General features: G+C 48.7%; 1 protein-coding gene across 9 annotated transcripts in view; it reads right to left on the reverse strand.

Moving 5' to 3' along the window:
• Window positions 1-26,804, reverse strand: part of LTBP2 (latent transforming growth factor beta binding protein 2) — a 160,068-nt gene that overhangs the window by 119,558 nt on the left and 13,706 nt on the right. For 8 of the 9 annotated variants that reach the window (XM_014611321.3, XM_014611323.3, XM_006268352.4 and 5 more), the window contains exon 1: window positions 10,037-10,928. The exons of the other annotated variant lie outside the window; for it this stretch is intronic. In XM_014611321.3, the coding sequence (XP_014466807.1) occupies window positions 10,037-10,527 (491 nt within the window). In that variant the 5' untranslated portion in view covers window positions 10,528-10,928. Of the gene's footprint in view, window positions 1-10,036; window positions 10,929-26,804 lie in introns of those variants that run through there. 9 annotated transcript variants of the gene reach the window in all.

A 26,804-nucleotide genomic window follows, 5' to 3' on the forward strand; every position in this document is an offset into this window, starting at 1 on the left:
GCTCAACTCTGTGTAGTTTGCAAGATGAGAGACAATTCCACCTCATTCCCTTCCCTGAGGTGGTCTAAATGTGCTTGGCAAATCCCATTCAGTGGGTTTATGAAAGAACAAAAACATTTCCCATTCTCACCTCAAATTACTGGCACCATCTAAAGGTGGTTCCTGTAGGCAAATGCAGGTGCCTCCTTCAGGCCAACTGCTTTGGCCCAGAATCAAACCAATGATTCTTTACAGAATGATGCCCACAATCTTTGTCTGGATCAATCTTTCTCTCTCACGCACACACTCAGATACACACACATGCACGCACAAACACATGCACAGAGGCTCTAGGAACTAAAGTCTTCTAGCTTCTACTGGTGAGGACTAGCCCCTCTTAATGTCACAGGGTGGACAGAACTTTCTGATCCAGAGTGTGAGAGACTGGAAAGAGCTGTGGGTCTTTACCTAGCTGACACTCCCTCTCTCTCAGGGAACCAGGGGCCTGGTGGGGTGAGGACAGGTCTAAAGGAAGAGGCTGGGGACAGCAGCTGGACACATATCTAAACAGTAGTGTCTGTCAAGTAATTCCAAACAGTCTGAAAGCACATCCTAACTTCCCTACAGCCCTTAAAATATCAAGAAACTTGTTTGACCATTGTGTGGATTGGCTGAATACTCCCTGGCATCAAGGTATGAGCTAAGTTTGCCACATCCAGCTCTGCTGGGTGCCTTCAGTGAGCCCATGGGCACCAAAATAAACATGTGCATTGTGACATGCTGACTGGATCCCAGGATATTGTGATAGGAGGCGGGAGTATTACAAAGGTCCTGGAAGGGGTTTCAGGGGCCAGGTGTGTTCCATTCTGCTGCTGTTGCACAGCACCTGGACAGGATCTCAAGATGTGTTAATGTCCCACCTGCCAGGGCACTGAACCTCTTGGATGGGGATCAAGGACCCAGGGAAAATGTCCTGAGCAGAGGAAAAGCTTCTGTCCTTACAGGACACTCACTGTCCCAGGATAGAACCCCACCCAGCAAAAAGAGACCCTCAAGCTCCAAGCCTAGGACAAGAGTCTATTAAAAAATGGTGTAAGTTCACGTAAGGAAGTCAGAGCCTTCTTGCCCTGCCAGACTCCATTCCATCATGGCAGGCACCTGACCAGTAGCAAACTGGAGGGCAGTGGCCCTGGTCATTGCCTTTGGGAGGAGAGTGGGGGTTCAAAAGCAGTCATTGCCACAGCAGCAGCTGATCACACTGCCACACTAGAGTCAGCGCTGCCCCAGGCAGTATGCAGCTGTCCCAGGCATGGAGCTGTGCTGCCATGCCTCTGTCCCTGACACAGATGCATCACATGCCCTGGGGGCACATTTTCACACTCCAGTCAATGTCACCACTGGGACCACTTCAAGCCCTGGGGCTCTGTGTAGACTGTGGAAGCTGTGATAAAGCACACAGCAAGCACCCAAGCCACCACATCTGAGCATGCTACATTACAGCCTCCAGAGTGCTTGCTTGGGACATTTCTGCTCTCAGAACATGCCCTACATCCACACACTACGACCCACACACCTTGAAGCTGGCCTGACTCCCCTTAGAATCCTGCTAATACCACATCTACAGGAGCATCCACAGCCCATGTAGGCGATGCCTGAGAGCAAAGAATAAGTACAGAAGGGAGCAGGAGGTCAGGGCTGACTCACAAGGAGTCACAGTGAGTTTGGCAGCAGAAATGGGGCCACGGAAGACATGTTTGGAAGTGTAGGGGGTAAGGCACAGTCACCAGGTGCTTTCTGCCAGCCCCCAGCCCAGCACCCCAGTCTCCCCACACTGCTGGGGATAGGCTCAATGCCTGCACCAACACCCTTCTGCCCCTGCCACCTGTTGTGGCAAGCCCATTGGCACAGCCCCATGCATCTCTGGCTCATGGCCTCCCTTAGCAGAAGGGCAAAGCTCAGTGCTACTAACTCTCCAGCCTTCTATTCCATCCCAGGGGAAGGGGGCTATCCTCCAATTAGTTGCCTGCCCACATCTGCCTACCTCCTGGGGAATGGTGGCCAATCAGGGTGGATGTAGGAAGCAGGTGAAGAGCCTAGAAGGAGCAGAGGTGAGGCTGTGATGAGGCAAGATTGATTTTCAGGTTGGGGGCAAAATTAAGTGCTGGCCAAGGGTCAGGCAGATGTGGGGTCAGAGCTCTTGCAGTGGGGACCAACCAAAATCACCTCTCAGGCAAGAGGGAGACAGGCAATGCTAATTGTCCCTCCCATACACACTCTGGAGTGCCAGGGAGAGCTGAAAGAACCACGCATGGATCAAAGAATGCATGATAATCTTTCAAACAAAACATCTCGAGATGTTGGCTGCCTGGCATATGAGCTTTAAATTCCTCAGGTAGGCAGTCCTAGATACAAATCCTTTGCACTTTACAGATAGTCATGCACTCACTTCAAACCACAGGTCAGTAGCCTTATCAATACATTACAGGTAAAGAAAATGAGACACAGAGGGAAAGCCCTTGCCAAAAATAGCACAGAAAGTTGGGGGTGCAATATATTTGTGGACGGTCTCCCAAGGCCCAATCTAGGACCTACTTCATTAGGCCCTGGCACTGCTTTTGGCAAAGAATGTGTCATTACTATTTGTGCAGAAAGTAAAATGCTAGCAGTCAAGGGTTATTCTTATCCTAGATCCTATGGTCCATGCTACATGTTAGGATCTGTAGTCCAGTCATGTCATGCCTCGTAAAACTTCACTGGCCTTCACTCAAAACCTTTGGGACAAGTGAAACACTGGTGCTGGGGCTCTGCTCTTGAGAGGAAGGGAAGGAACTAGCACATACAGGAGGAAGGCTCCATGGCACGGATGCAGGCAGGGATGCAGACACTAGCTGAACAAGAGGCTCCTGCTTCTTTTGCCATTTCTCCAAGATTAGATGTGATGAAGAGAATCTCCAAGATTGGAAATACACCTTGAAGGAGCTTCCAGTGCCACTATGAGTAGCAGTGAGGGCCACATGAAGAATGGAGCAAATGTTGCCCTCACTTGCCATAAGGCAGAGTGCTAATAGGCAGTCAGGTATGCTGGAGCCTTAGGAAATTGGAGAATCAGGTGATGGGGAGCTGTGGAGCTGGGTAAAGCAGTGGTTGATTTTTCATTGTGCAGGACCCAGCCCTGAGAGCATCTGGTTATGGTTAGAGTATTTACTTGACATTTGCATGGCTTGAACACCATGTGGTTTTTGTTGCCTTATGAAGAATTCACAGCAAATCCCTGCAGGTTTAAGAAGCACAGCATGTTTACAGCTCAGAGGGATGGTGCCTGAGGCAGTGGCTGCTTCCTGCAGCCCCCAGCTGCACTCCCCTCGCCACTGCCACTCATGCTGTCGCTGATGCTTCTTAGCAAACATGCTGCTCTGAGGTGAGCCTGCTGACTGCTCCCAGCTCCTCTGGCATTTCCCTGCTTCATGCCTTACTCCAAGGAGCTCGAGCACTGACACTAGCTGGCCCTGGGGTTCCCAGGCTGAGGATAACCTGCAGGTGTAAGAGTCCTGTCACTGTGGGTGAGGCACCAGTCCTGAGTGACAAGCGCCTCTGAGCTGAGGCAAAGCAGCAGGTTAGTAGCAGCTGTGTCCCTATGAGGCTGTGTGTGGCACTGAGACCCCAGGGACCTATGAATAACATGAACTAGAATCAAACATGTAACCTTTGTAACAGACACCCACATGGTACTTCACAGAGGTGCCCAATCACCCTCACCCTTGAAACCAAAGATTATAAGCTCCCTTTCCCTCTGGCCTCCAGACTTGAGAGTCCTGCCCTGCACCTCATGTCCTCCAGTCTGCAGAGCCTGGCTAGGGATAAGCCTGGATCAACAGGCCTCTGAACCCAATAGCCAGGTATGCTGCTGTATGAAGACAAACGCAAAACTAGAAGGCTACCTCATACCACCCTCCCTCTTAGATGCCAGATGCTAGCAGCCTGGTATTGGCCATATATAGTTCATGCGCCCTGGAAAGGAGAAACAAAGTAGGAGGCTGTTTCCTTAGCAGAACAGACACTGGTATACAGAAAGCAGGAGAGTCCTATCCTTCCCCTCCTCCTTCTCCTCTTCCTCCTCCTCCTTCTCACTGAGCAGCCACAAAGGAGTCATGCCTTGGGGACAGTCAGGGAATGGTGCTGTCTACTGCATGCATGGTTAGCAGGGGTGCAAGAAGCATGGGCAATACCGCCAGCATCATGCATGAGCTACTCAGGTGGCAATGGTTCAGAAGTTCCTGGTACCGCCACCAGAGGTACCAAGCTCAAAGCAAACCGAAAGGCCAAGAGTAAAACCAAAGAGATTTCCTCAAGATAGTCTCCCTCCTAGAGACTTCTTATCAATCAGAGCAGTCACAGTGGGCTCTGCAGTGTGGACAGAAGGCTTGAATGTGAAGTTAGACCTCACAGGGGCCTGAGCTGAAATCCTGATGCTGCCACTGGCTCTCTCTTGGGCAGGGCACCTTTCTTTTCCATTGTCATTTCCCCATCAATAAAATAGTAATGATCATATATCTGTACCTGCCTCCCATAGGGGCTGGAGGATAATATCACTCCGGGTTTTGGGTACAGTCCTCTGATTATATGAAGCGCTAGGGATATAGCAGTCATGCTTATCACCTCTTGCCTGAGGCTCCAGACAAACCCTATGAACTCTGAACATCTCAGGCTACAGGAAGCAGCCATGGGTTCCTCCCAAGTTGAGCACAAAAGTTCCCCATTCACAAAGCAAGGCTTAGAAATGCTGCAAGAAACACACAGCATCAAGACAGGAAAAACAGCCAAGACAGATACTTTCTCAGGCCCTGATCCTACCAAGAAAAGCATCAGGACACACCTCTGGGTTCATGGGAAGCCCCATTCACCTCAGAAGGGTTTTGTGAGGGACAGAGGTCCACCAGTGCCATTCTCTTTGCAAGGTCAGGGCCTTAGTCACTGCCTTTCCTCTGGACACTATATTGTTTCTAGCCTTAAAATGCTAAGAGAAAGGAGGCTTGACTCATTTTTCTGGAGTTTCTGACCTAATCTACACAAGTCTTCTGTCAGCTGAACTCTGGGTGTGCCCTACCTCAGGGCTTCTTTATGGCAGTTTAACTCCCTCTTTCTGCCAGCCCTTACAACACCTGCTTTAAGCAAAAGAAAGCTTCTGCCGCCATCTGGCAGCCAGCAGAAGGTACTTGTAGACATTCCTGCACCTTCTGCCAGCTGCTACAGTCCATTCAAAAGCTGCTAACTTCCCAGAAGGCACTTTTGGCAGCAAAGCTGATGAGTGGAGACATGTAGCGCTGCCAGAAGCATGTAGATGTACCCAGGCATTATTAACTTGGCAGTGGCAGCTGCTTTCTGCCAGCACAACCAGGTAAGTACAGGTTAAGTCTGCAGCAACTTCAACCCCAAATCTACTGCCCACATAACCATGTTGGAAGGGAAAAAAAATCCTTAAGAAAATATGAAGCATATACCATGAAGACCCCTTTGTCCTTTCCATCAAGACATGTCATGGTCCAGGCTGAATGTGCAAGCTTAACTTTCCTGCCATAGGCAAATCAGTTATTATGGTTAGTTACTTGCGTCACAGCAGTGCCCAGAGGCCTCATTAGGGATGGGTGCTGTACAGACACAAAAGAAGACAAATGCCCAGAAGATTTTGCAGTCTTACATGACACCAGATACGAGGAGTGTTACAAGTAGCAGGGAAGGAGAACAAGAAAACACTGATAAGATCATGGAGCTGCATAGTTTAATGATGTGCACAGCCTAATTACATGAGCACATGCTGCTTCCTAAATAATACAATAATTTCTTCTTCTTCTATTTTACAGCTACCTCAATCCATTATCCTGTAGTGCTGTGCATTTCTCTCTGCACCGCCAAATACAAGGACTCCATTTGAGTCATTTATAGAATCATAGTTTTGAGCCTGAAGGGATCATTAGCTCATCAGATCTGATCTCCTACATAACACAGGCCAGCATATTTCATCCAACTGCATACAAAAAGTTCACAACGAACTCCTCTTATCCAACACAGAATAACAGTGAAAAGCTCCTGGCTTAGACAAGCCACTAAAAATGTGCAGTTTAGATAGCATCATTTTTCACTCAGCTCTGGAGCAGCCTTGGACATGAACTGACCTCTCCTGAAACATTCATTGTAGAGAAAACTAGCAATATTATCTACCGGGCCCTTAGGGCAGAGGCATCAGCACAAAACAGAAAAGATAAAACAGGAGTAAAGATGCAATAGGCAAGAATCCAAAAAGAGTGGAAAGGAAACTGTATGAGATGGCATTGGATTATTTGAGAAAAGCATGGGACTGTGACTGAAGTTTGTACTGGAGCCAGGCAGGCAGCAGAGTGAAGGCTGCCCAAAATGGAGGTGTTTCAAACCTAGGAGAACATTCATTGTATATACAAACCTTCATATTATCCTTCCCAGCTTTTCTAGGTAGAGTTCACTAGAGAAAGTAAAAGCAGAAGGGAGTGGAACAGAGAGCAACAAACTGTATCAGCCCAAGTGTAGAACAGTGCCAGTCTTCAGGTGTTGCTGGGGGAGGCAGTGGCAGCACAGACTCTGTAGAGCACCTCCGTGGCACTGATGAGGAATACATGCAGTATGCCAGGCCCATAGTTGTCCATGGGTGCATGTCTGGATCACCACCTTTCATCATGCCCCAGACATTCTCCACAGGCCTACCACTTCTGACATCAGAAGCTGACACTGAGGAGGAAAACCAAAATCCAGTTCTCTCCAAGGCTTACACCTGGGTATGCTTATGCAGCAATCTGGAGTAGAAGGAGCTATTTGGCAAATTCCTAACAGTGACCAAACTGAACACAGTGAATTGTAGACTACACTGTGTTCAGCTTGGGTCAGCGAGGCAGAGAAACTTGGAATATCTATAAAAAAATCATGTAACTGAGGAAGGAACCGAGACTTAACTGTGACATCATTCCTATAAAGTGCCAAGAGCACTTTATTCCAAAAAAGAATGCGGTACAGTAACAGGATTCTGCTACCAAAGGAAGCGGGTCACAGAATAAATGTGGTAACCCATACAAGGGCCCTGGATTTACAAGCAGAATATTTTGACTTGGGAATCAGGAGGGAAGGACAAATATAACATTACCTAGTAACCAGGATTTTAAACAAGGAACTCTCTGAATTATTATAATACATCTGAGCTTCAGCTGGAATGAGTGATACAACTTGACTGTCTAGGTAAGTGAGGAAAAATGCAAATCACCTTACAAGAAAGTACTGAAAGTATAGTGTGAGTGGTAGAAAAGAAAATGTTCTCATATGGGGAAAAGGAAAAACTGTCAAAGAAAGCCTCTTTAGAACACTTAGTGTCCAAGAAACACTGAGTTTCCTGGACAAAAATGAGGCAGGTGTAGCAAAGGCAAACACAACGGTAGATGAGGTTGAGTCATGGGAGTCTGGTGGGCTGAAGAGAAAGTCACAATTCAAAGACTCTCTAGCACCTAGGGCAGTAAAACTACACAAGGCTTGTTTCAGGAAAGACAATGTGTTAACCTTGTTAACTATTCTTCTAGACAGGCACTATCCCTTCCCCCCCAGCCCCAATCCAACAAGTCACAGTAAGTTATAAAGGTGACTTTCCTTGTCCTGCATAGTATAAGTATAAACAGTCATCAACAGTAAGCCATAATTTGCCAGCTCTGAACTCCAAGCTTTTGGGATCAATTAAATGTAAAGCATATTACTTCCAGGCCTCCCCAGTTCACAAGGGAATAGCTTGCTGGAGAGAGCAGTATAGATTGCTAAGGGAATTTTCCAACATACTGGGTGCATCTTCACATTCATTAATGTGCCTTTGCTACTGCACATTTAGTACCTCTAATATGAAGTACTAGATAAAGGTGCAGTAGCTGTACTAATGCGCAGTAGCAAAGGCATACTTTTTTGTGACAATGCACAGTAGACTAATTCTAGTGCGCATTAGCACATTTGCACCATTTTTGCTGTGACACACTAATGCTCAGCGGAACAGTCCACTGCACATGAAGGTGTTTTGTGTAGACACGTCCACTGGCTATGTGTTAGCACTAGCGAGCTGTGAAGCAGAGCCCACACCAATCACTTCAGTGGGGCAAATTCAGCTACTTTGGGTCAAAAGAACAGAACAACTACCAAACTCACAGATAAATGTTCATCCTATGTAGCATTACGTAGTGGTTGGGAGATGGCACTACAAAGAGATCTAAGCTTCAGCCATCTGAAATCAACCTGAACCAAGATACCCAGTTCTGATAAAGCTGCATGAGGATAAAAAGGGACACCTGCTGTTTTCACTGGAATTAGCTGCAGCCCAAGAACGTGGCTGAGAATGATAAGGGAATTTGTGATTAGAGAAGGAGGCAGCAACTATCCAGCTGGTACCCTGATCCCATGTGATCCTGGCAGGGGATCCCACAGTCTTAGTGAAGGGACACTGTTCTTCTGAGAAGAGACTGATGCTGACAGATCAGAATTTGCTAATATAACTGAATCACCTGGAACCCCACCTCCTCCAAAGCTGCCATGTGAACAGAGTTGGATAGGTGGAGAAGACAGAGCCACTTCTGGATCCATAACCTATTGATAACTATCAGCTACTGATAAATATTTAAAAAAATTGGGAAGAAGCATGGTGGTGGATTCCCCTTCTTTAAAGCTGTTGTATGAAGACAGGTGGGGCAAAGCAGGGAAAGATTTATGGCAAAGTGCAGCACAGATGAAAAGGGAGAGAACTTTAGGAATTAAGCTGCTTCCACTGTTGTAGCAGAGTTTCTTGTTCAGTGTTAGAAGAAAGCTCTGTGATTCTCCCCTATGATCACATAACAGAGGGTAATATGCCCCACAGCCAGCCTTCTCCACCACATCTCTTGGCTATAGGAGACTGTGGTTTTGGTAATCCTGATCTGGGAGAGCAGGTTCAACAGCAACACTAAGCCAGCAGAGAGGGCAATGAGGAGGATCCCTAGCAGGAGAGCAGAGAGACGGATGTAAGAAGAGGGAGGGCCCCAGGGCCAAGGGCTCTGTCAGCACTGGGTATGATGTCATCATTGAGGAGAATTTCCTCCTCAGCAGACCAGCTAACTGCCAAGTGCCCCCCATCCCACCTCCTCAGTATCATGGCCAGAGATTGCAGCTGGAGGTAGCTTGTCAGACAAATTAAAAGTAGACTCCCCTGGCTGAGCCAGCAGGAGCCATATGGAGCTGGAGGCTACTGCACGTAGACCTTACAAGGGGCCCATTATGGGGATAAAGAGCCAAGAGGCCAGGTACCTGCAGTCAGAGCCCACAGTAGTGAGGCTACATCCCATAAGGCCAAGCAAAGCCCACTGCAGCCCACCATCCTGCACAGCACCACACCTAAGGCCCTCCCAGCTACAGGTAGCACCTGAACAAGAAAGGCAGCAGCACCACAGCCTGCAACACAGCACAGCTGTCTGACACACACCACATGCACTCACACAAGCAAGCAGTAAGCCTGGGATACTCCAATGCAACACACCCCCATGAGGAACCCAGCCGGCAATACAGTATCTCCCTCTCTTGCTCTCATGCATACACAGACGCTGTGTTCCAGACAGAAGCACAAACAGCTCCCAAACATGTGGGACATGCACACAACATTAGAGCTACTAACAGAGCCAGCTCCTCTTAACCTGTTTTGGGCCCTGGGCTCAGTGCCAGAGCAAACAAGGGTCAACACAATTGAAACCAAGCAATGGATCAAGCCCTCATAACTGCACATGGGACAGTGAGTTGATAAGAGACTGAGCTCTATGCCCTGGGACTCTGGCAGGGGCTGTTTCTCATCACTGAGGATAAAGGATGTCTGCATGGGACCAGAGAGGTCCTGAGACAGGATTTCTGGATTGGAATCATCACTTACTGAGGTCTCCTGAAGCTGAGACCTTCCTGGCCCATCTCAGTCCTTCTGTGTTGGGGTAACAGGAGGAGTCATGTTAGGTACCTTGTTCTGGAGTGAGACCTCTGTGGCTGCACTTACCCTGTCATCCGCCCTCTGCCAGTTGGCTCTTTTGCCAGGGACATGGTATGAGCTTTGAGCCCATTCCCGACCCGCTGGTGCGAGGAATCCATCCTCTGCTTCCGCCCAGGCATCTGAACTAGGCTCCCACTGGGAGAGCCTGCAGTTTGGGCTCTGGCACTCTGGGGAGCAGAGTGTTTGTGAGCAGAAGGCAGAGAAGGCTGATTTCTTTTATCCCCTCCTGCCAGACTCCTCATCCGGGCTGCGGAGACATGATCCGTGCGAGGGGTTGCAGGACGGTGCTCCAGGGCAGGAGGAGGGCTGTGCACCCAGAACAGGTTGTATGCCCTGCCCTGGCTCCAGAGTCTCGGCTGGGGCATACCCCTGCTCCCGGATTCACTTCGGAATGAAGAGCTTGCATCAAATCTTCCAGCAAAGTCTCTCTGAGAATCACCAAGTCCTAGGAAGAGGGCTATCGTGAAAGGGAGGAAACTCCCCCAGGATCCTCTCATGGTGCCTGCCCAGGGCCAGGGGGAAAGGCTAGTTCTGGCAGGAGCAGTGAGCTCTCAGTGTGGGGCTGGCAGCTCCATGAAGCCAAATGTCCAGCCGGAGCTTGGGAGAGAGGGGACTAGACAAAGCTCCTTAAGGAAGCCCCTCTGAAGCAGTCCTTTGCTTCTCCATGTCACAGGCAGCTTAATCAGTACCTGCCGCTTGCAGGAGCATGAGAGCCTGAGGCGAAGGTAGCACAGCGAGCCCAACAGTGTGGGCTGCACAGAGCAGCTGCAGCTGTCCCTCCTACCCCAGTCTCTCCTCTCCCCCTGCCTGTCCCCGCTCTCCTGGCTGTCAGAGCTTGAGCTCTCAGTAGACAGCTTCAAGCACCTTTGCGCCTGCCTCTGGCACTGGCAAGAGTCTGGAGGGGATGGAGGGTTTTATTTTTGGAAACCTCCCCCTTTTGTGTCTTTTTGATGCTGACACCCCCCTCTGCAGAGGACATGGCTCAGCCCCCCTCCCTATGAGGAGACATTCCAGCAACACCCACTTTGGCAAGGGGAAACAAACTACAACAGAGAAACATTAACCCGTGAGCAACCGGGCAGGTCATTGTACAGCCCACTGACAGCACTCGCGCTCAGGCTCCAGAGCCCTCCCTGCTGTCGAACCAGCCTGTGGCTCGGCTTCCTCAGCTCATAGCAAGCGTTGGATTTCAGCACAGCTTGTAAGCCATCAGTGAAGGTGGAGCAGGCAAGGGGACAGAGAAGCACAATCCAGGACACATTTGCCCCACAAAAAATACCCCAGGCTTGGGCCCAGCCCCCCTGTGCCACACTGCCCAGCACTTTTTGCCCTCCTGCCTTGGAAAAGGATTGGTGCCACTAGTCTCATTTCACACTTTGGCTCTAAGCCCCACTGGGGCAGGGGCACTGAAGGAGAGAGGCAGCCCCTCTGTCATAGGGAAACCTGACTTTCCCTGACACACTGGGAGGGGAAGAATCTGGCATAAGACATGTAGCAGAGCAGCCGCTAGAGTGGATCCATGCTCTGCATATGCTGTGCTCATCTATATACTGCCATGGGTGCATGCCAGGAACAGACCTATCCAAAGCACCACGTGCTACAGGTCAAAGACCACCCATCCTGCTCCCATGAGGCAAGGTCAGGGGATGGCTCCAGCTGGATTGACAAGGGCAACATAACCTCCCCCCCCACCCGCACCTGCCTCCAATGTGAGTATTTGGGGGGTTAGGCACCAGAGGTGTACCTGGCAGTTTCAGTGCCCTGGGAAGAGTGTGTGGTGGAGGACAAGGGGGACTGAAGAACCCCCACTCGTCTTTCGCCATTCTGGTGCCCCATCTAAATCAGTGCCCAGAGCTGTTGTCCCTCTCCCCACCCTGCCCTCCAGTTATACTATTGTTAGGGACTGACTTCAAAAGACCACTTTCTAGTGCCATAGGAAGGGTCTGGTCTAAGGAGAAAGTGCAGGGCCAAGAGCCCCAACTTTTGCCCCACTGAGCCTACCAGCTCCATGCTCATGGCCAAGCTGCTTCTCCTCCTCCATCTTGTACTGGCCATGTAAAAACTGGTACAAATACTGCCTTTCCTTCCTGGGGGAGCAGGGACTGGACTCCTTCACCAGGCCATCCAGGGGCAGAAAGAATCCTGGCTACACTGCACTTCTGTGATGGCCTCACTTCTCCCCACAATTGTGGGTGAAAGCTTGATAAATGCCTCCTGGGATCCAGGCACAACAGGAAATGGTTTGGCACATGCTCAAGATGAGGAGGACACATTCATGGCACATACCCTTGTGATAGGCCTGGCTGGTTGTGTTTGCTAATTGGAATCCCAGGCTCACACAGCAATGCAACACCAGAGTGGTCAGGCTCTGGACTCATCTGAGCTGGCCCCCAACCACCAGTAGGCTCATCTTGCTATGTTCACACCAGCAGGAAAAGCCACCCACCACTGGAACCCAGGACTGGCTCTTGTCAACCTCTATCCAATACACTGTGTAATGAAGATACACCAGATCTATGGTCTCTGAGCAAAGAGGCAGACATGAGGGGAGCTGCCGCCAGATCCTGACCTCTTCTATCACCATCCTCATGCATATTATGGCCTGTCCACCAGACCCCACCTATTCTTCCAGGCACTGTTCTCCTCACACCCATAGGACTCTATCACTCACCAATTCCTGTCTATCTGCTTCTTCTCTTTCTCTCCTCCGTGGCTCAACAGCAGGTTGCCATTGCTCCCTTTGTTCCTGGGAGTTCTGTAGCAGGTGAGCAGGCTCTGCTCCTTGCTGGGAGCAATGGTGAGAAGGGACCTTCTTACTACCCTGTTCTGCCTATGCTTTCCAATTTGCTCGTGCAGTTTTCAGTCTCTTTAGTCATGCTCCTAGAACACCACTTGTAAGAAAGCTGATGTCGCCAACGTACTCCTCCCTGTTCAAAAACCTCTCTCTTAGATAACAGCTCCTTTCTCATTCCTGGCGGTAATTTCACTGCCCACTCTCCTCTTTTGCACTGGGGCTCACCACCAAGCTCTGCACTCAGCTTCCTCTCAGAGGTCTCAGATTTGTTAAGTCAAGGTCAGGATGTTGCTGTCAAGTTTATAATCCATTCCATCCAAGTCCCTGAACCTCCCATTTCCTCCTGTGAGTGGCAAGCTGATTCTTAGTACCACTTCAAACACTGCTTGCGCCAGGCCTGGGTGCCCCTCACTATGTCAGGAACTCTCCCCTCTGTATTTGCTCAGCTGAAATGCTGGAGCTGGCCACAGAGTTCAACTTGCACAGTACCCCTTTCCCAATCTGAAACCTCAGAGACCCATGTGCTCCCCCAGATGAAGAAACAAAAGCAAATTACATGTGTGCACAGCCCCCAGTCTCCTCCCTCACCCACTCTTGGTTCCAGCACAGCTCTGAGACAACTCAAAATCCATGTTCCTGGTTGCTAAAACCCTCCTCTAAGTTGCACTGACTGAACTGCCTGCCCTTCAGCTCCTCTTGCTCTTCTGCTCCCCTCATCCACCTGTTCAGTTTCTACTTTCACCATTTCTTGGCACAGTCTTTTTCCTGTCCCTTTCCTCCTACTCTCCACAGTTTAGGCAGGTGAAAATGGGTTGGCAGAGAGGAAGGGAAAGTCACCTACTCACTTGCACATTCTGGCTGGCGCTGTCTCTCTACCTCCCTACCCCCACCAACCCTACAAGCTCTGGAGTCATGTCTTCTCCAATTCTTAACAGTTGGGTAGACAAGCATTTCTCAACCTGTGAGTCGCAACCCGAAAGTGGATCGCAAGAATATATGAAAGGGTCGCAAATGAACTTTTAAAATGGATTCTCCATTAAAGGAGAAAAACTTGGGAAACTGTGGCTTTTCCCTTGCAAGCTGGCAGAGTTCCAGCCTGCAAGGGTTGCTTGGTGCCCCCCCATGCCCCACACACCGTCCCCCAGCCCCACCCATGGGGCTGAGGCTTTGGGGGTGGGAGGCAATGGGTCGGGAGTGAAGGGCACTGGGTCTGGATCAGCCAGTAATGTTTACAAATGGGTCCTTGTACCAGAAAGGTTGAGAACCACTGGGCTAGAGAAAGCAAGGTCTTTGTAGGGTGTAATACAGCCATACAACCCTCTGGGTTCAGTCAGCTGGCAATGTAAATGCATGGGCTAGGAGAGGTCATTCTGCTATGACCTCCACCCCTGTTCCTTGCAAGTGTTAATGAACATATCCCACCAAACTCTGTGACAGAAAAATATTACCAGCCCCATTTGACAAGCAGGAAAGCACACAGCCTCTGAAGCACAGAGGGTTAGTAACTCACCCAAGAAAATGCACTGGGTCTGCAGCAGACCTGGGGAGAAAACCCAGAACTCTTGAGTTCCAGTCCTGCACTCACACAAGGTGATGCAGCAGCCCCCATAAACAACAATAACACTGCCCTTTTTTTTGCAAGAACTACCTGGGAAAGGGACTAAAAGTGATGCGCTAGTGCAGACAAGGATAGAGTTCTTTTCTGTGGCTACCCAAGTTTGGAGATAGAGCTGTGAGGAGGGAAGGGAGCTGGCTTGACTACTGTTTTGACCTTGGTGATAGTCCTGGCTGGTTTATCAGGGAAGTAGATTATTGAGGAAATCCAAGTGGGTGCTCTGGGATTTTCCAGTACATATTCAACCCCTCCTTCTGCATAGCTGAGGCCAAGTCTGCCTGAGAAGCCAACTGTGTGTGTAGCTATTGGATCCAGAGAGCACAGTCTAATACAAGCCATTGCTGGTTTCTTTGTTCTAAAGTGAGAAGAACATCTTCTCCATCTTCACCTAATTGTTTTCTTATGCAGCAGTGGAAAAAATGCTTGATGTCTAAACCTGACACTAAAGAATTATCAATGCCATAAACAAGGCTTGGAAAACAAGGAGCTGGAGGGCCAGGCTTTGTTAAAAACTTGTCTGCACTGAAGTGATTGCAGGCATTCTCTGGATTCATCCTTGATTAGGATGTGAGAAAATATCTTCACACAGGAGGTGCCAATTTGCTCCTTTGGAACAAACAACAAAGTTACTATTTACCCAGTTGATTAAAGCTCTCTGGACATCAGCTCAAGCCCAGACTGCAGGAGGCCAGGGAGAGTTTGGGGTGAGGGATCAGTTCCTTATTGACAGGACCAAGGAATGATAACTATAAACCAACTGAAGCCTTTAATGGGCCATCCAATGCCTTGCACAGACTGCAGCTGCCTCGGCCTCAGGCCTGCATAGAGCCAGGTCCAGGGAACTGGCATTGCTTTTAGAATAATTTTTGCTCCTTGTTTACACTAACCCTCCACTTTACACTAACTCTCTGCTTCCTCCATGGAGCTCTTTCCCTTGCTACATACACAAGCACTCACTTATCATGGGAGAGGGGCTCTGGAGCCGTGCACTCCCTTTTCTAATTCAGGGTTTCTTATGGAACAGGGCTGCACAGGACACAAGTTGAACCCATATTCTGTTACTGCAGGGTTGCTCACATGCTCACCAGGCTGTGTTAGGAGTGAGACCCTAGCTTGTATTTGGCACTTGCCCAGACAGGCATTTCCCCTCTACAACTGCTGCCTCAGTTCTGGAAGGGGAGCAGGAGCCTCGCTGAGAGCCTTACTAGACTGGCAAGTGTGGGTCACAGAGGCAGTGATTCCTCACCCCACAGGACAGGTTAACACACTGAGGGCTCCATGTGCTGCATTCAAGGCACTGTTACTCTGGTCGTGGGTATTCCTTTTATGTTTGTCCTTCCCTGAAAAAGGACCCATCAGAAACAGGGATGTGCAGAACGCATGGGGAATTGTAACAGAAGTTGGACTTCAGTGTGCTGCTCAGCAGGGATGCAGTAGACGAACATGAACTAATTCAATTCTTAGGAATTCACACAGACAACAGACCCTGGATCGTTCAGGCTATTTGCCTTCAAGATCAAACCCTTATCCAAGAAGAGAGATTAGCAGTGGAAAGATGATGAAAAAGCAAGCCAACAATCCTGAATCTGCAGACCATCTCTGGTGACTGGACAGTCTGGCCACGGGCTTTCAGGAACATATGCTGAAATAACTAAAAGTGCAAACTGACCATGCTGTTAGCCCAGGGTGGGCGTTCATATTCTACAGTTAAGTAGCCTTACTTCATTTTAGCTCAGCTCACTTTGTAAGCTCCTAACCACCATAGAGACACAGAGCCCAAGAAAAGGCAGGCTCAGAAGTTGACTGAGCAGATTACTTACCAAAGTACATACTTCCCAGGTCCCAGCTGATGTGCTTCCAAGAGACAGGACAAAGCTAATCCTGGAGATACCAGAGAATGAATTGGCTCATCACAGTAACATAGAGGACAGAAGGAAGGGAATGGAACTGTGCTGACACCACCATTCTCTTCTTGGCCCTGGGAGAAGTAAGGCTTACTCCAAAGTCAGAGCAAGTCCAATTACTAGAACAATGCAATTGTGGGTACAGGAAGTCAGAGAACTCAAGACAGGAAAAATTGGCTTCTCTTCTCCACTGCGGAAGGCAAGGTCTGACTCAGGGATTCAGTGTGCCCTGGAGGAATGAGCTTGGAGAATTAATACATTTTTAGTTCAGGGGCCTAAGGGTGGGGAGGGGCGCAGCCTTCAAAGCAGACCTGGTGCAGGACAGGGGTCTCATCAGTCCAGAACTCTGAAATATGGGGCTTATCTAATTAATTGCCAATGGATTCCTGCCCTCTGTAACAGTGTCACCTCTGTAATATTCTTCTAATGATGTAGCACCCAGGATTCTCCCTCCCAGGAACAGTTGGCCCCCAGATGCGGCTCCTGGCGCCATGTCCCTTGGATTAATTAGCTCCTTTCCTTCCTTTTCAGAAAGGTTCAGAACCCATATGTGCATCTTCCTCTATCACTGAGCAAATCCCTTAACACACTGCAGATGGGATGCATTCCAAGAATTCAGAAGCCAGCTGCAGCATCCACAAGGAACAAGGGAACATCTCACTCTGTAATGTATGAGGCCAGCCAAAATGTAAGGGTTCCTGAGTCACAGCCTGCACACTCCCCTTCTTGAAACCACCCATGCTGCCTCCCTGGGTAGGGAGGGCAATTGGTCTGTTGATGCATAACTCACAGGGGTCCTATCCCTTTGAAAAAGGAGAGGGTGAGGGAAGGAATGTGTGCCATTAACAGTGTTCAGGAACTTCTGAATAAGACCACTGAGAAAAGGGAAGACCCCCTATAAAAGGTAGGAGATGCGAGCTCAGTGGAAGTTGACAGCTGGGAAAAACAGTGTTCAGGGCAATGGAGGAAGGCAAAAAAAAAGAAGAAAAAAACCCAAGAAGACTCAAGAGCCAGTTCAACAGCATCTCTGTAAAGGGGCATCAACAAGACAAAAGAAGCAGATTCTGGATTCAATAAAGGAGCCAGGAAGGCTTCCAGGGGGGCAATTCCAGCCCCTCAGCTTTACCATGAAATACACAATTCAGAGCATTCTTGATAACTAGGCACTGGAAACGAAACATTCCTCCTGGACAGATGAGCTGTTAGACAGTGCTTGTGGGACAGCTCCAAACACACACACAATCCTGCCAGTTACTGCCATCAGCTCTGAGTCACTACCCTTCCACTGCATGTGGAAGAGGCTGGCAGACAGCGTAGGTGCATGTAAATGATGGGCTGCTGTCAGAAAACAGAGAAAGAGGCTGTCCAGCTGCTCTTAGTCACAAGTTTGTTGGTTTTACTGTTCCTTCTGCTTTCATTTAAACAGGACCAACTCCAATGAGGCAGGAAAGCAGAGGCCAGCCATGTGGGTGTCCCACGACCAGGCACTTTGGAGATGCTGTTGTCTAAACATATGCATTCACATTAGTAGTGGCTGGGACCACACACTGCGAAGGAGATTGGAACTCAAGAGAATGTACGTAACCATGCCAATAACAAAGGAGAGAGAAACCTGGGCAGCAGGAACAGATGGCAGATCCCTTGGGATGAAAGTGGAGAGCAAATCAGAGAGGAGTCTGCCATGCAATAAGGCTGGAAGAAAGGCATAGTGAGGCCTCTGGTTACAAATGCAGCTAGTTCCATGTTTAACAATCATGTTGATAGTTATTTCAAGCCCCCATGCTCCATCACCAACTATTCCCAATAGTAGCTAGAACATGACATGTCTGGCCAGGATACATTTCCGTAACCAACATATGAATTCTATCTTGAGATTATGAAGTTTGTTTATAAAAATGTCAATATCCATTTTCATTGTAAAGTTAGTCTGCCTTCTCTGCTGTCTTTTAGCTCCATCTTCAGAGGAAATTTCAACAGATAATGATAGAGGCCTAAAAATGCAGGGTCATTAAAGCCTTGACAGTCTATTCAAATTGCAGCCCCTTGGATAAAGAAACTGAGCTGACCAAAAACACTTGGTCTACTAAGATAGGCTGGCAATTATACAACTGACCAGTAGTGGGGACAAGGCTAATCAAGGGTTCACCCAACAAAAGTGACATCAACTTTATAAAGGGAGGACACCAGCCATTTTAGAGACACACAGAGCAGGCCACTAGCAGAAGGCCAGGCTGTACAGAAAGAGAAGGGATAATTTTGGTAACCCAGCCTGCCCGCAAGGGTGAAACTCTGGAAAAGGGTGGGCTCCACCCTCTAGGGCAGTTGTTCTAAACCGGGGGGTACATGTACATGAGATATATTTCATACATTGTCTAGCACAGGTCAAAAAAAATAATTTCCATTGAAAGGGGGTATGTGAAGTTTCACTCTGAAACCAAGGGGTACATCAACTGAAAAAGGTTCAGAACCGCTGCTCTAGGGTGTCTTGGGGGTCATTACTGGTCAACCTTGGGTAGCTGGGACAAAATGACCAGTTTAATTGAAACACTGATGGACAAACAGCCTGCGTCTAGGGATTGTGCCAGAGAGGCCAAAGAAAGTGCTAGGTCAACCCAGAAAAAAATGGAAGCATAAAAGCATAAATTAACTGTGTGGCACCCAAACACAATGGCCTGGCAAGTGATTTGAAGGGAAACCTTGGCCAGGGTCCTAACAGCAATTCATGTGGTAACCAACAGGACAGCCTGCTCTGGAGAGAACATGCTGAAACAACAGCTCTCAGAGGATTGGGAGTGAGTGTACCTCATACTCTAGCAGGGTAATTACTGGCATATGGCTCAGCACCAAGGTGCCTCAGCCATCTCCCAAGCAAGAGTAGCAACACATCTCCTTCTGTCCCCCCACCCCAAAATGTTGCCTATACAAGTACTATCTAAAGGATATTACAAGCTTGGATTTGTTTTTTTTCTCTATCTCAATAGGGTGTTGACTCTGAGGACAATTTAAACACTGATAATTATTGCCCTGGCAGACAGGAGTAGGGTGGAATTGGGTAATCAGCTTTTAACAGGATAATCCCAGGAAATTTGAGAGCAAGAAATCATGGCTTTGGGACGCAGAGATCCAGACAGCCTGGGTGACTGCTTCTCAGTAGAAGCCTAGCCTATTTGATCTCCCACGTCTATTCCTTAGCCTGGTAGTTCTTCAAGGAATCAGAAACACACAGAAGAAATCCAAGAACTTCAAGCAAGGAGAACAAACTCCAGTGTCAGAGAAGCCAGGGCTCTGGTGGAAATGTTTTTTCTGTTTAGTTTCTAATTCAAACTTTTGTTAAACCACTGAATTTAAATAAATACATGACATTTAAAGAACTACTACTCAAAAGGATCATGGGGGAACAGGAATGTTAACATATTTTTCAATCTTTGAACTCAGTTCTGTAGTTCAGCATTGCAGCATTTCAAATTAAAAGGGAAGCTGATTGTTGCTGAGAAGAATTGTTGATTTCTAGTTGAAAATTGGGTTGATGCTAAAATGAGTTGTTTGTATTTTTTGCCAGCTAGGAATTTCTCATCCACACCTTGTTACAGCTTTTTAGATGAACCCCTGCTGAACTGGGATCTGAAACATTAACGTGAAGAGATATATCAATAGCTGAGCTGGCAATTAACATAGGAGTGAATGCAAGTCAGTGCTATGAAAAAAAAAGGGACTGAGATAGGTTCCTTGATGTACTGGTGTGGACTGAATTAAACATCAATTGCTTTCGATCTCCAGAAAAATCTTATTTGTAAGAACACGAGGACAATGGAACAAGCTCCCTAGAGAAGTTGCTGAATTTTCTCCACTGGAGATTTTCAAGAGGAAACTGGATAGGCACCTGTCTGCATTGGTTTCACAAGAGTAAAGCCTGCATCTGTGCAGGGCATTAGATTAAATGACCCTTGAGGTCCTTTCCAGCTCTATAAGGGCTCATTATAAATTACCCTTCAGGATGGCCAAAGATTTGTTCCTGGCTAGTGGGCTTGTGACATCAGAAATAAGGAACATGGTCGTCTAGCAACTCAGTGGGTCCTTTGCATATTGCAAGTCCATTAGGTAGATGCTTCAGGAATTGGGCGGTTTCCCTTCTATGATCTCACAGGCTGGGAATCCAACTCCAGGTTCCAAAATTATTCTCACAATAAACCACCATGGGGACATTATAAAACATGTGTGGCACGCTCCTGCAGGACCTGAAACAAGGTCTCAAGAGACTCTCCCTTAATTGAGCTTCACCCAAAGTTAACCCTGGACTGAGCACAAGGGACCTAGAAATAGAAGTTTACACTGGAAATATGAGCAGCTGCTGTAGAGATACAAAGTTGCATTTCTGCACCAGAGGCTGGTCACAATGTGCTGAGAAAAACTAGAAGCTTCAGAGTGGGCATGCCCAGAACCCATGCAGTGAGGAGCTCCTCTCCATCCCTTGCTGTCACCCTGGCTCCTCTGAATAAAGAATCCAGAAATAGGGCTAAGTGTTAGCAGCGATTTTCCTACCCCAGGTCCGAGGTGGACCTAGTGACTAGATCATCTCCCATCATTACTCCATCCCTTGTCCTAGGCTCTGATACTTGCTCTCAACCCATCCCCCCTGTTTTCTTTTTTTCCTCCTCTTTGTTGTCCTCTCCCTCTCCCTCCCCCTCCCCACTCTTTTTGTCCAGCCGACTAGGCAGGTTTTCACAGCACAAGTGCACAGATGTGATGCTAATAGCCCAGGTGACTGAAAATTCCCCAGAGACTGGTGAGCCCTGCACAGTAGGGGAGTGGTGCCAGCAGTGGAGGTAGCAGTCGTGAGGGAACTTGTGCCTGGGGGACATTCCTCCCCCCACCTGAAGCTCTGCAGCCCAAACTAGAAGAACAGTAAGTCATTACCACAATTCACCCTGCTCTAAGACATACGGTGGAGCAAGTCCCAGAGAGAGCAGAGCATGGGGCAGGGGGGGGGATGGAAATGTCTCTACTAATGCACATCAGGGCAAAGCAAAAGCCCTGTGTTCCAATGCAGCCTGAACTAGGCTAAATTAATCCCCAAACAGCTGTTGCTGTGTGTGAGCGAGTGAGGCTGCTGTGTCCCATACTAGCAAAGGGAAGGGCGTTCACAGAAGCTGGCTAGAAAGAGTAAGGGCAGCACTTGGAAGCCCCAACTGTGTACAGTCTTCATGTCTTGAGGCTGCCATATGGCAGGAGAATGTACTGTCACTTTAGACGAGTCCCTCCCCTCAGCCCAGTTTTATGCTTCTTTCACCTCCTCCATGAGGGGAAGCAAAGGGACTGTGACATGGCCCTAAATCTCATAATCCCTCAGAAAGGGCTTTTCTCAGGATTAATGGGCAAGCAGGCTCCCTTGCCCCTCACTGTGCAGACTCCAGCTGCTTCTGGGTCACATTCCAGTCTTCCCTGTTATTCTCAGTCAGCTCCAGCCTCCCACCACCGACTCAGCTCTTTCCTTGCCAGGGGATGGACCTGCTGGAAGAGGACAGAGCCATCGCTGACAGTGCCAGTTTGGCTGCATGTACAATCCAGAGGGGCTTGGGGGAGTTAAAATCTCTCAAGAGTGCTGGATGCTGACATTTGGGACACTAGAAGAATCACTCTCCCTCACCTCCAGCCCAGGCTCTATGGATTTGTTCCTACATCAACCTAGTCAAACAGGAACTCAGCAACATCACAAGCACTTCCTAACAGCCACAGACCTGAACTAAAGCATGGCTACTATTTCTCCAAAATCAGAACAAGTAGTTTGGGGCTTGGCTGGCAAAAGCCATTCTTACAGACCTTCAAACTTGGCACCTGAGTCTGATGCCCCAGTGTCCCACCTCTAGTTACGCTACTGCTCCTTCCAGCAGAGGCCATGGTGCTCCCACACATACCAACACCCTGCCCAGCCTCCCCAGGGGCACGTCTGCCAAACCATATTCCACAGCTCACTCTGACTAGACGTTGCTCCTCTTCAGCCCAGCACAGCATAGCACAGGCCCTGGCATGCAGCTCCCAGAGGAGACAGCATAAGGCCTCTCCCCTCTTTCTATTTCAGTTCCTGATTTTCAAGATAGGCTCCCACAGGGCTGGAGCCCTGGGAGCAATCTGCCTCACTTTAGTTCCCACCTGATTACAGCAGCAGAGTTCACAAGCTAGTGGTGGCAAGAGACAAAGGGGAATGGATCTGGAAGTCCGCGGTGCTTCTTTATACTCACACAGCTGCTGGAGAGGTCAGAATCAAGCCCAGAGATAATGCCACCAAGGCCTCTGGCCAAATCTGCCGTATGAGTGACTGGACCCTTGCAGCCAAGTGTGCCCAAACCTGGATCTGTGCTCTTTGACAACTAGCTCAGAACACCTCCAGAGGACACCTGGGCCCCAACTAGAGGAGGGAGAATGGATTTTTTCAGTCATGCCCATTTCAGTCCTTACCCTTGCCACAATCTGAACCTGTAGTGACTTTCCCTGTTATTGAGTGGCCCTCCCTTAACACGCTTACTGCCCCCTGGTATCCAGTTTCTGAACAGCTGGGAAGGAGTAGGCCCCTTCCACTCCTACTCAGCTTGATCACCCAGCTGGCCTTGAGGCCACTGCTAGAGTCATTATTACACACCTGTTCTTCAAATGAAAATTTACAGCCCAAGCTAGCACATCTGGACTGTAAAATAGATCTTTGGAAGTTTATTAACATGTTTCCAAGCAGTCTGAGTACGGCAGAGACTTTGTCTCAGTGCTTAAGTGGAGGAAACAGCTGGGCTGGAAGAATGGTCTGTGTCTTTCTCACGCCCCATAACAGGGCTGGTTTCACACACAAACACAGAGACCCAACAGTCTATCAGAGTCACTTCTTAACACAGACCACGCTGCATCCCATATGCTGGAGAAGTGGAGGCTCCCAGGCCCCTAAAATCATAGAATCAGGAAAGTAGGACTGGAAGGGACCTCCAGAAGTCATCTACTCCAGCTCCCTGCACGAGGAAGGTTTATCCCTATCCAAACCATCCTATACAAATCCATTATTTAACCAATTAGACAAACAGCACAGTCAACTCTGACACAACCCGCAAGACATAACACTCTAGTCTAACCAGCCACAGGTAAAAGCAGGGGGACAATAGTGGTCAACATCCTGTTGCTGAAAAAGTTGTTAAAATATGTTTGAGAGATCAAAAGCAGAGAGCTATGCCCCCCACTGCAGAAGGAGGTAAAAACTCTACAGTCTGTACCAATCTGACCACAGGGTAAAAATCCTTCCTGACCCCAAATACCGTGATTAATCTGACCCTCAGTGGAGAGCCAAGACCCCTTAGCCAGGAACCTCAAGGTTTAAGTCCTAGCAGATGCATTGGCCCATGCAGTCAAAACCCCCAGCCTTGGCTGCAGCCAACAGCCAGTGCTTCTGAAGAAGGAAAAAAAAACCCCTAAAGCCCTGACACATACAGCAGCAGGAAAGGAGAAAAATTCTTTTCATCCCCATGTGGCAATCAACAAAGACTAGAACCATGAGAATTAACCATAGTAAAACTCATGTGTAGATACTCCTAGATCATCCCTGACAAATGCTTATCCAACCTCTTCCTGAAAATATCATATCCAATGATGGAGATTCCATGACTTCCCTAGGCTGCCTATTCTACTGCCTCACTGTTCCAACAATAAAGAAGCTTTTCCTGATATCCAGTTTAAATCTACTTTGCTGCAACCTCAGGACATTGGTCCATGTTCTACTTTCTGTAGCAAAAAAGAAAATTTTTCCCTCTTTACGGCAGCCCTCCAGATATTTGAAGACTGCTATCACGTCTACTCCTAAGTGCCTTTTCCACAAGCTGAAGGTGCCTAGCTCCTTCAACCTCTCCTTGTATGATTTGTCTCCCCAGCCCTTTATCATTTTTGTCACCTGCCTCTGCATCCTCTCAAACTTTTCCATGTCTTTTAAAAAATGTGGGGCCTAAAACCACACAATATTCTAGATGAGGCCTCAACAGATTCCCATCATCAACCCAAGTGGTTACTTTGTTGAAAAAGGTGATCAAGTTTGTTTGGCATGATTTATTCTTAGTAAATCAATGCTGGGTGCTTGTGACCAGCCTTTCCTCATCCAGATGCTTGCAAATGGACTTCCTTAGGATATGCTCCAGTAACTTCCCAGGTATTGAGGTCCTCCCCATACAAAGGAATCACTGTTGTAAGAAAGTTGACTCCATAACCTTGCACTGTGTGGAAGCAACAGAGTAGCAGAGAGCCTGGGGTAGTCACCTCTGCTCCTGGTTGCAGCAATACCAGCCTGGTTCCTCTCCAATCCTTGCTGGCAACAATTACAGCACATACCAGGAGCTGCTTCTTACATGTTCCCCACACAACCTCTTCCTGACTGGATAGTGGCAATTTCCCTCCTCCACTCAGCAGACAGGTAATGATAGTCTCCTTGGATTGCAGCATTCTGCACTAGGCCTCATTCCAAGGGGGTTAGCCAAGTAGGACCCACACACAAAGGCATAAAGCTTCCCTGATATTGTGATAGGTACAGTATAACTAAGTAGATAAAAAGCCAAAGCTGGTCAAGAGGAGTGAAACACCCTGGAAGCTGGTACAGTCTCTTCACCAGAAGCTGGTATGGTCTCTTCTGTAACCCCCTCGACCAAGATTGGGTCCCTACTACATTTACTTGGAGATATTTCAGAGGTGTGCATTTGAGTTTGTTCTAAGTTTATCCTGTGGAGACCTGCACTCTGTTTCCAGCTCAGTCATTGGCAGTGTATGACTGCACGCAAGCCACTTCTGCCCTCTGTGCCTCAGTTTCCCAACAACATTGAACTACCTCCAGGACAGCTAGGAGGATTAATGAGCTTTCAAAACGCTCTCAGCCCCTCAGCTGCAATGGTTCCTGCATTTCTTCCAGTCACACCTGCTAACAGCAGGGGGAATAATTTAATTCAACCCCACATACATTCACCACTACCCATATGCCTGCCTTTAACCTGAGGGGAGGCCGGAGGGGCTTTACTGTGCCTCAGCTGCTTTCAGGTAACTGTAACAATGTCTGCAGTTACCCCACAGTGAAAAGCAAACTGGGGCAGCTTGTCCGCGAATTCAACAGGACTAAATTTGCCCAGTTAAGCATTCATTTTCTGCATGGTAATTGAGGCTTAGGACACAGCTATTGAGCAGAGCCTGAGGTGCTGTAAAGTCCTTGCAGATCTGAGTTCTGCTAACTGCAACCCCATGGAATAATTGTGGTCACAAGGGATTTAAGGGCTCATAACCCCAGTCACCAGTCTGGAAGCAGCTGTTCTAATGGGAAGTGTTAGGAAGGCAACAGCAGAAGGTCAGGCCCTATGAGCATTAATCAAAATGATCACGGAAGAGCCTGTAGCAGTGCTCCAGGCTAAGTGCAGACAGTCAAAAAGCCTGAGGCAGAATTGATTCAGTCTTTGCAGGTAGATTAACCTGCAAAAATTGACCCAATAAGTAAATGAGCAGACAAACATTTTTGATTCACGAAATGTAGCCACATCCCTGCAGTGGCTCAATCCAAAAGCCGGGGGGGGGGATGGGACAGGAGGTGCTAGAGCACAGCTCTTTGGCACATAGCCAGCATAGGCTGTGCATTCACTTCCTCTTTCTGCTGTCCCTGAGGTCTCTGGGATTTGCAATCCACAATCACAACAGCAGGACTCTGCAGGGTTGCTCATCACTTCCAGGTGCCTCTGGGATTTGTAATCCATAGCCACAGCCAGATCTAAGTAAGCCGGCAGGACAGGGCAACTCTGTACAGGCAACCCCCGCATAGTGCGGTTTCAGTTAGTGCTATTTTGCTATAGTGGTCATTTTAAATTGATACCTGATTTCACTGAGCACTCAGCCAGTTTTGCTATAGTGCTCAGTGGAATCAGCGAATTTGGCAGGTGGGCAGGGAGAAGCAGCGGTGGCAGCGGCAAGCAAGTAGGGGGAGTAGCAGTGAGTGGGGGGGGGGCGGGTGTGAGCACAAGAGGGCAGAGAGAAGCAGCCACAGCTAGGAGTGCAAGGCCTGCGCTGGTACCTGGGGCCAGGGTCGGCTGGGGCCCGCACCCAGGATGGGGCAGTAAAAGTCCTGGTGCCCGGGGCCAGGGCTGGCAGGGGCCCACGCCCAGAGCAGGGTGGCAGGAGTGCCAGTGCCCAGGTTGGCACATGAGGCTGGAGCAGCTGGCGGGCGGGCAAGAGGATGTGGAGAGGCAGCAGTGGTGAGAAGCGGCAAGTATGGGGGCCAGCATGAGTACGGGGCCCACGCTGGAGCCCAGGGCCAGGGCCAGTGGGGGCCCAGGGTGGAGCAGCAGAAGCATGGGTCCAGGCTGGCACATGGGGCTGGAGAGGTGGCAGTGGCAAGAAGCAACGGTAACCACTTACCTCTATTTACTTTAATTCTTATGGGGAAATGGGTTTCACTTACCGCGGTTCCACTTA

Source organism: Alligator mississippiensis, chromosome 2 (assembly GCF_030867095.1).
Source record: "Alligator mississippiensis isolate rAllMis1 chromosome 2, rAllMis1, whole genome shotgun sequence".
Taxonomy (NCBI): Eukaryota; Metazoa; Chordata; order Crocodylia; family Alligatoridae; genus Alligator; species Alligator mississippiensis.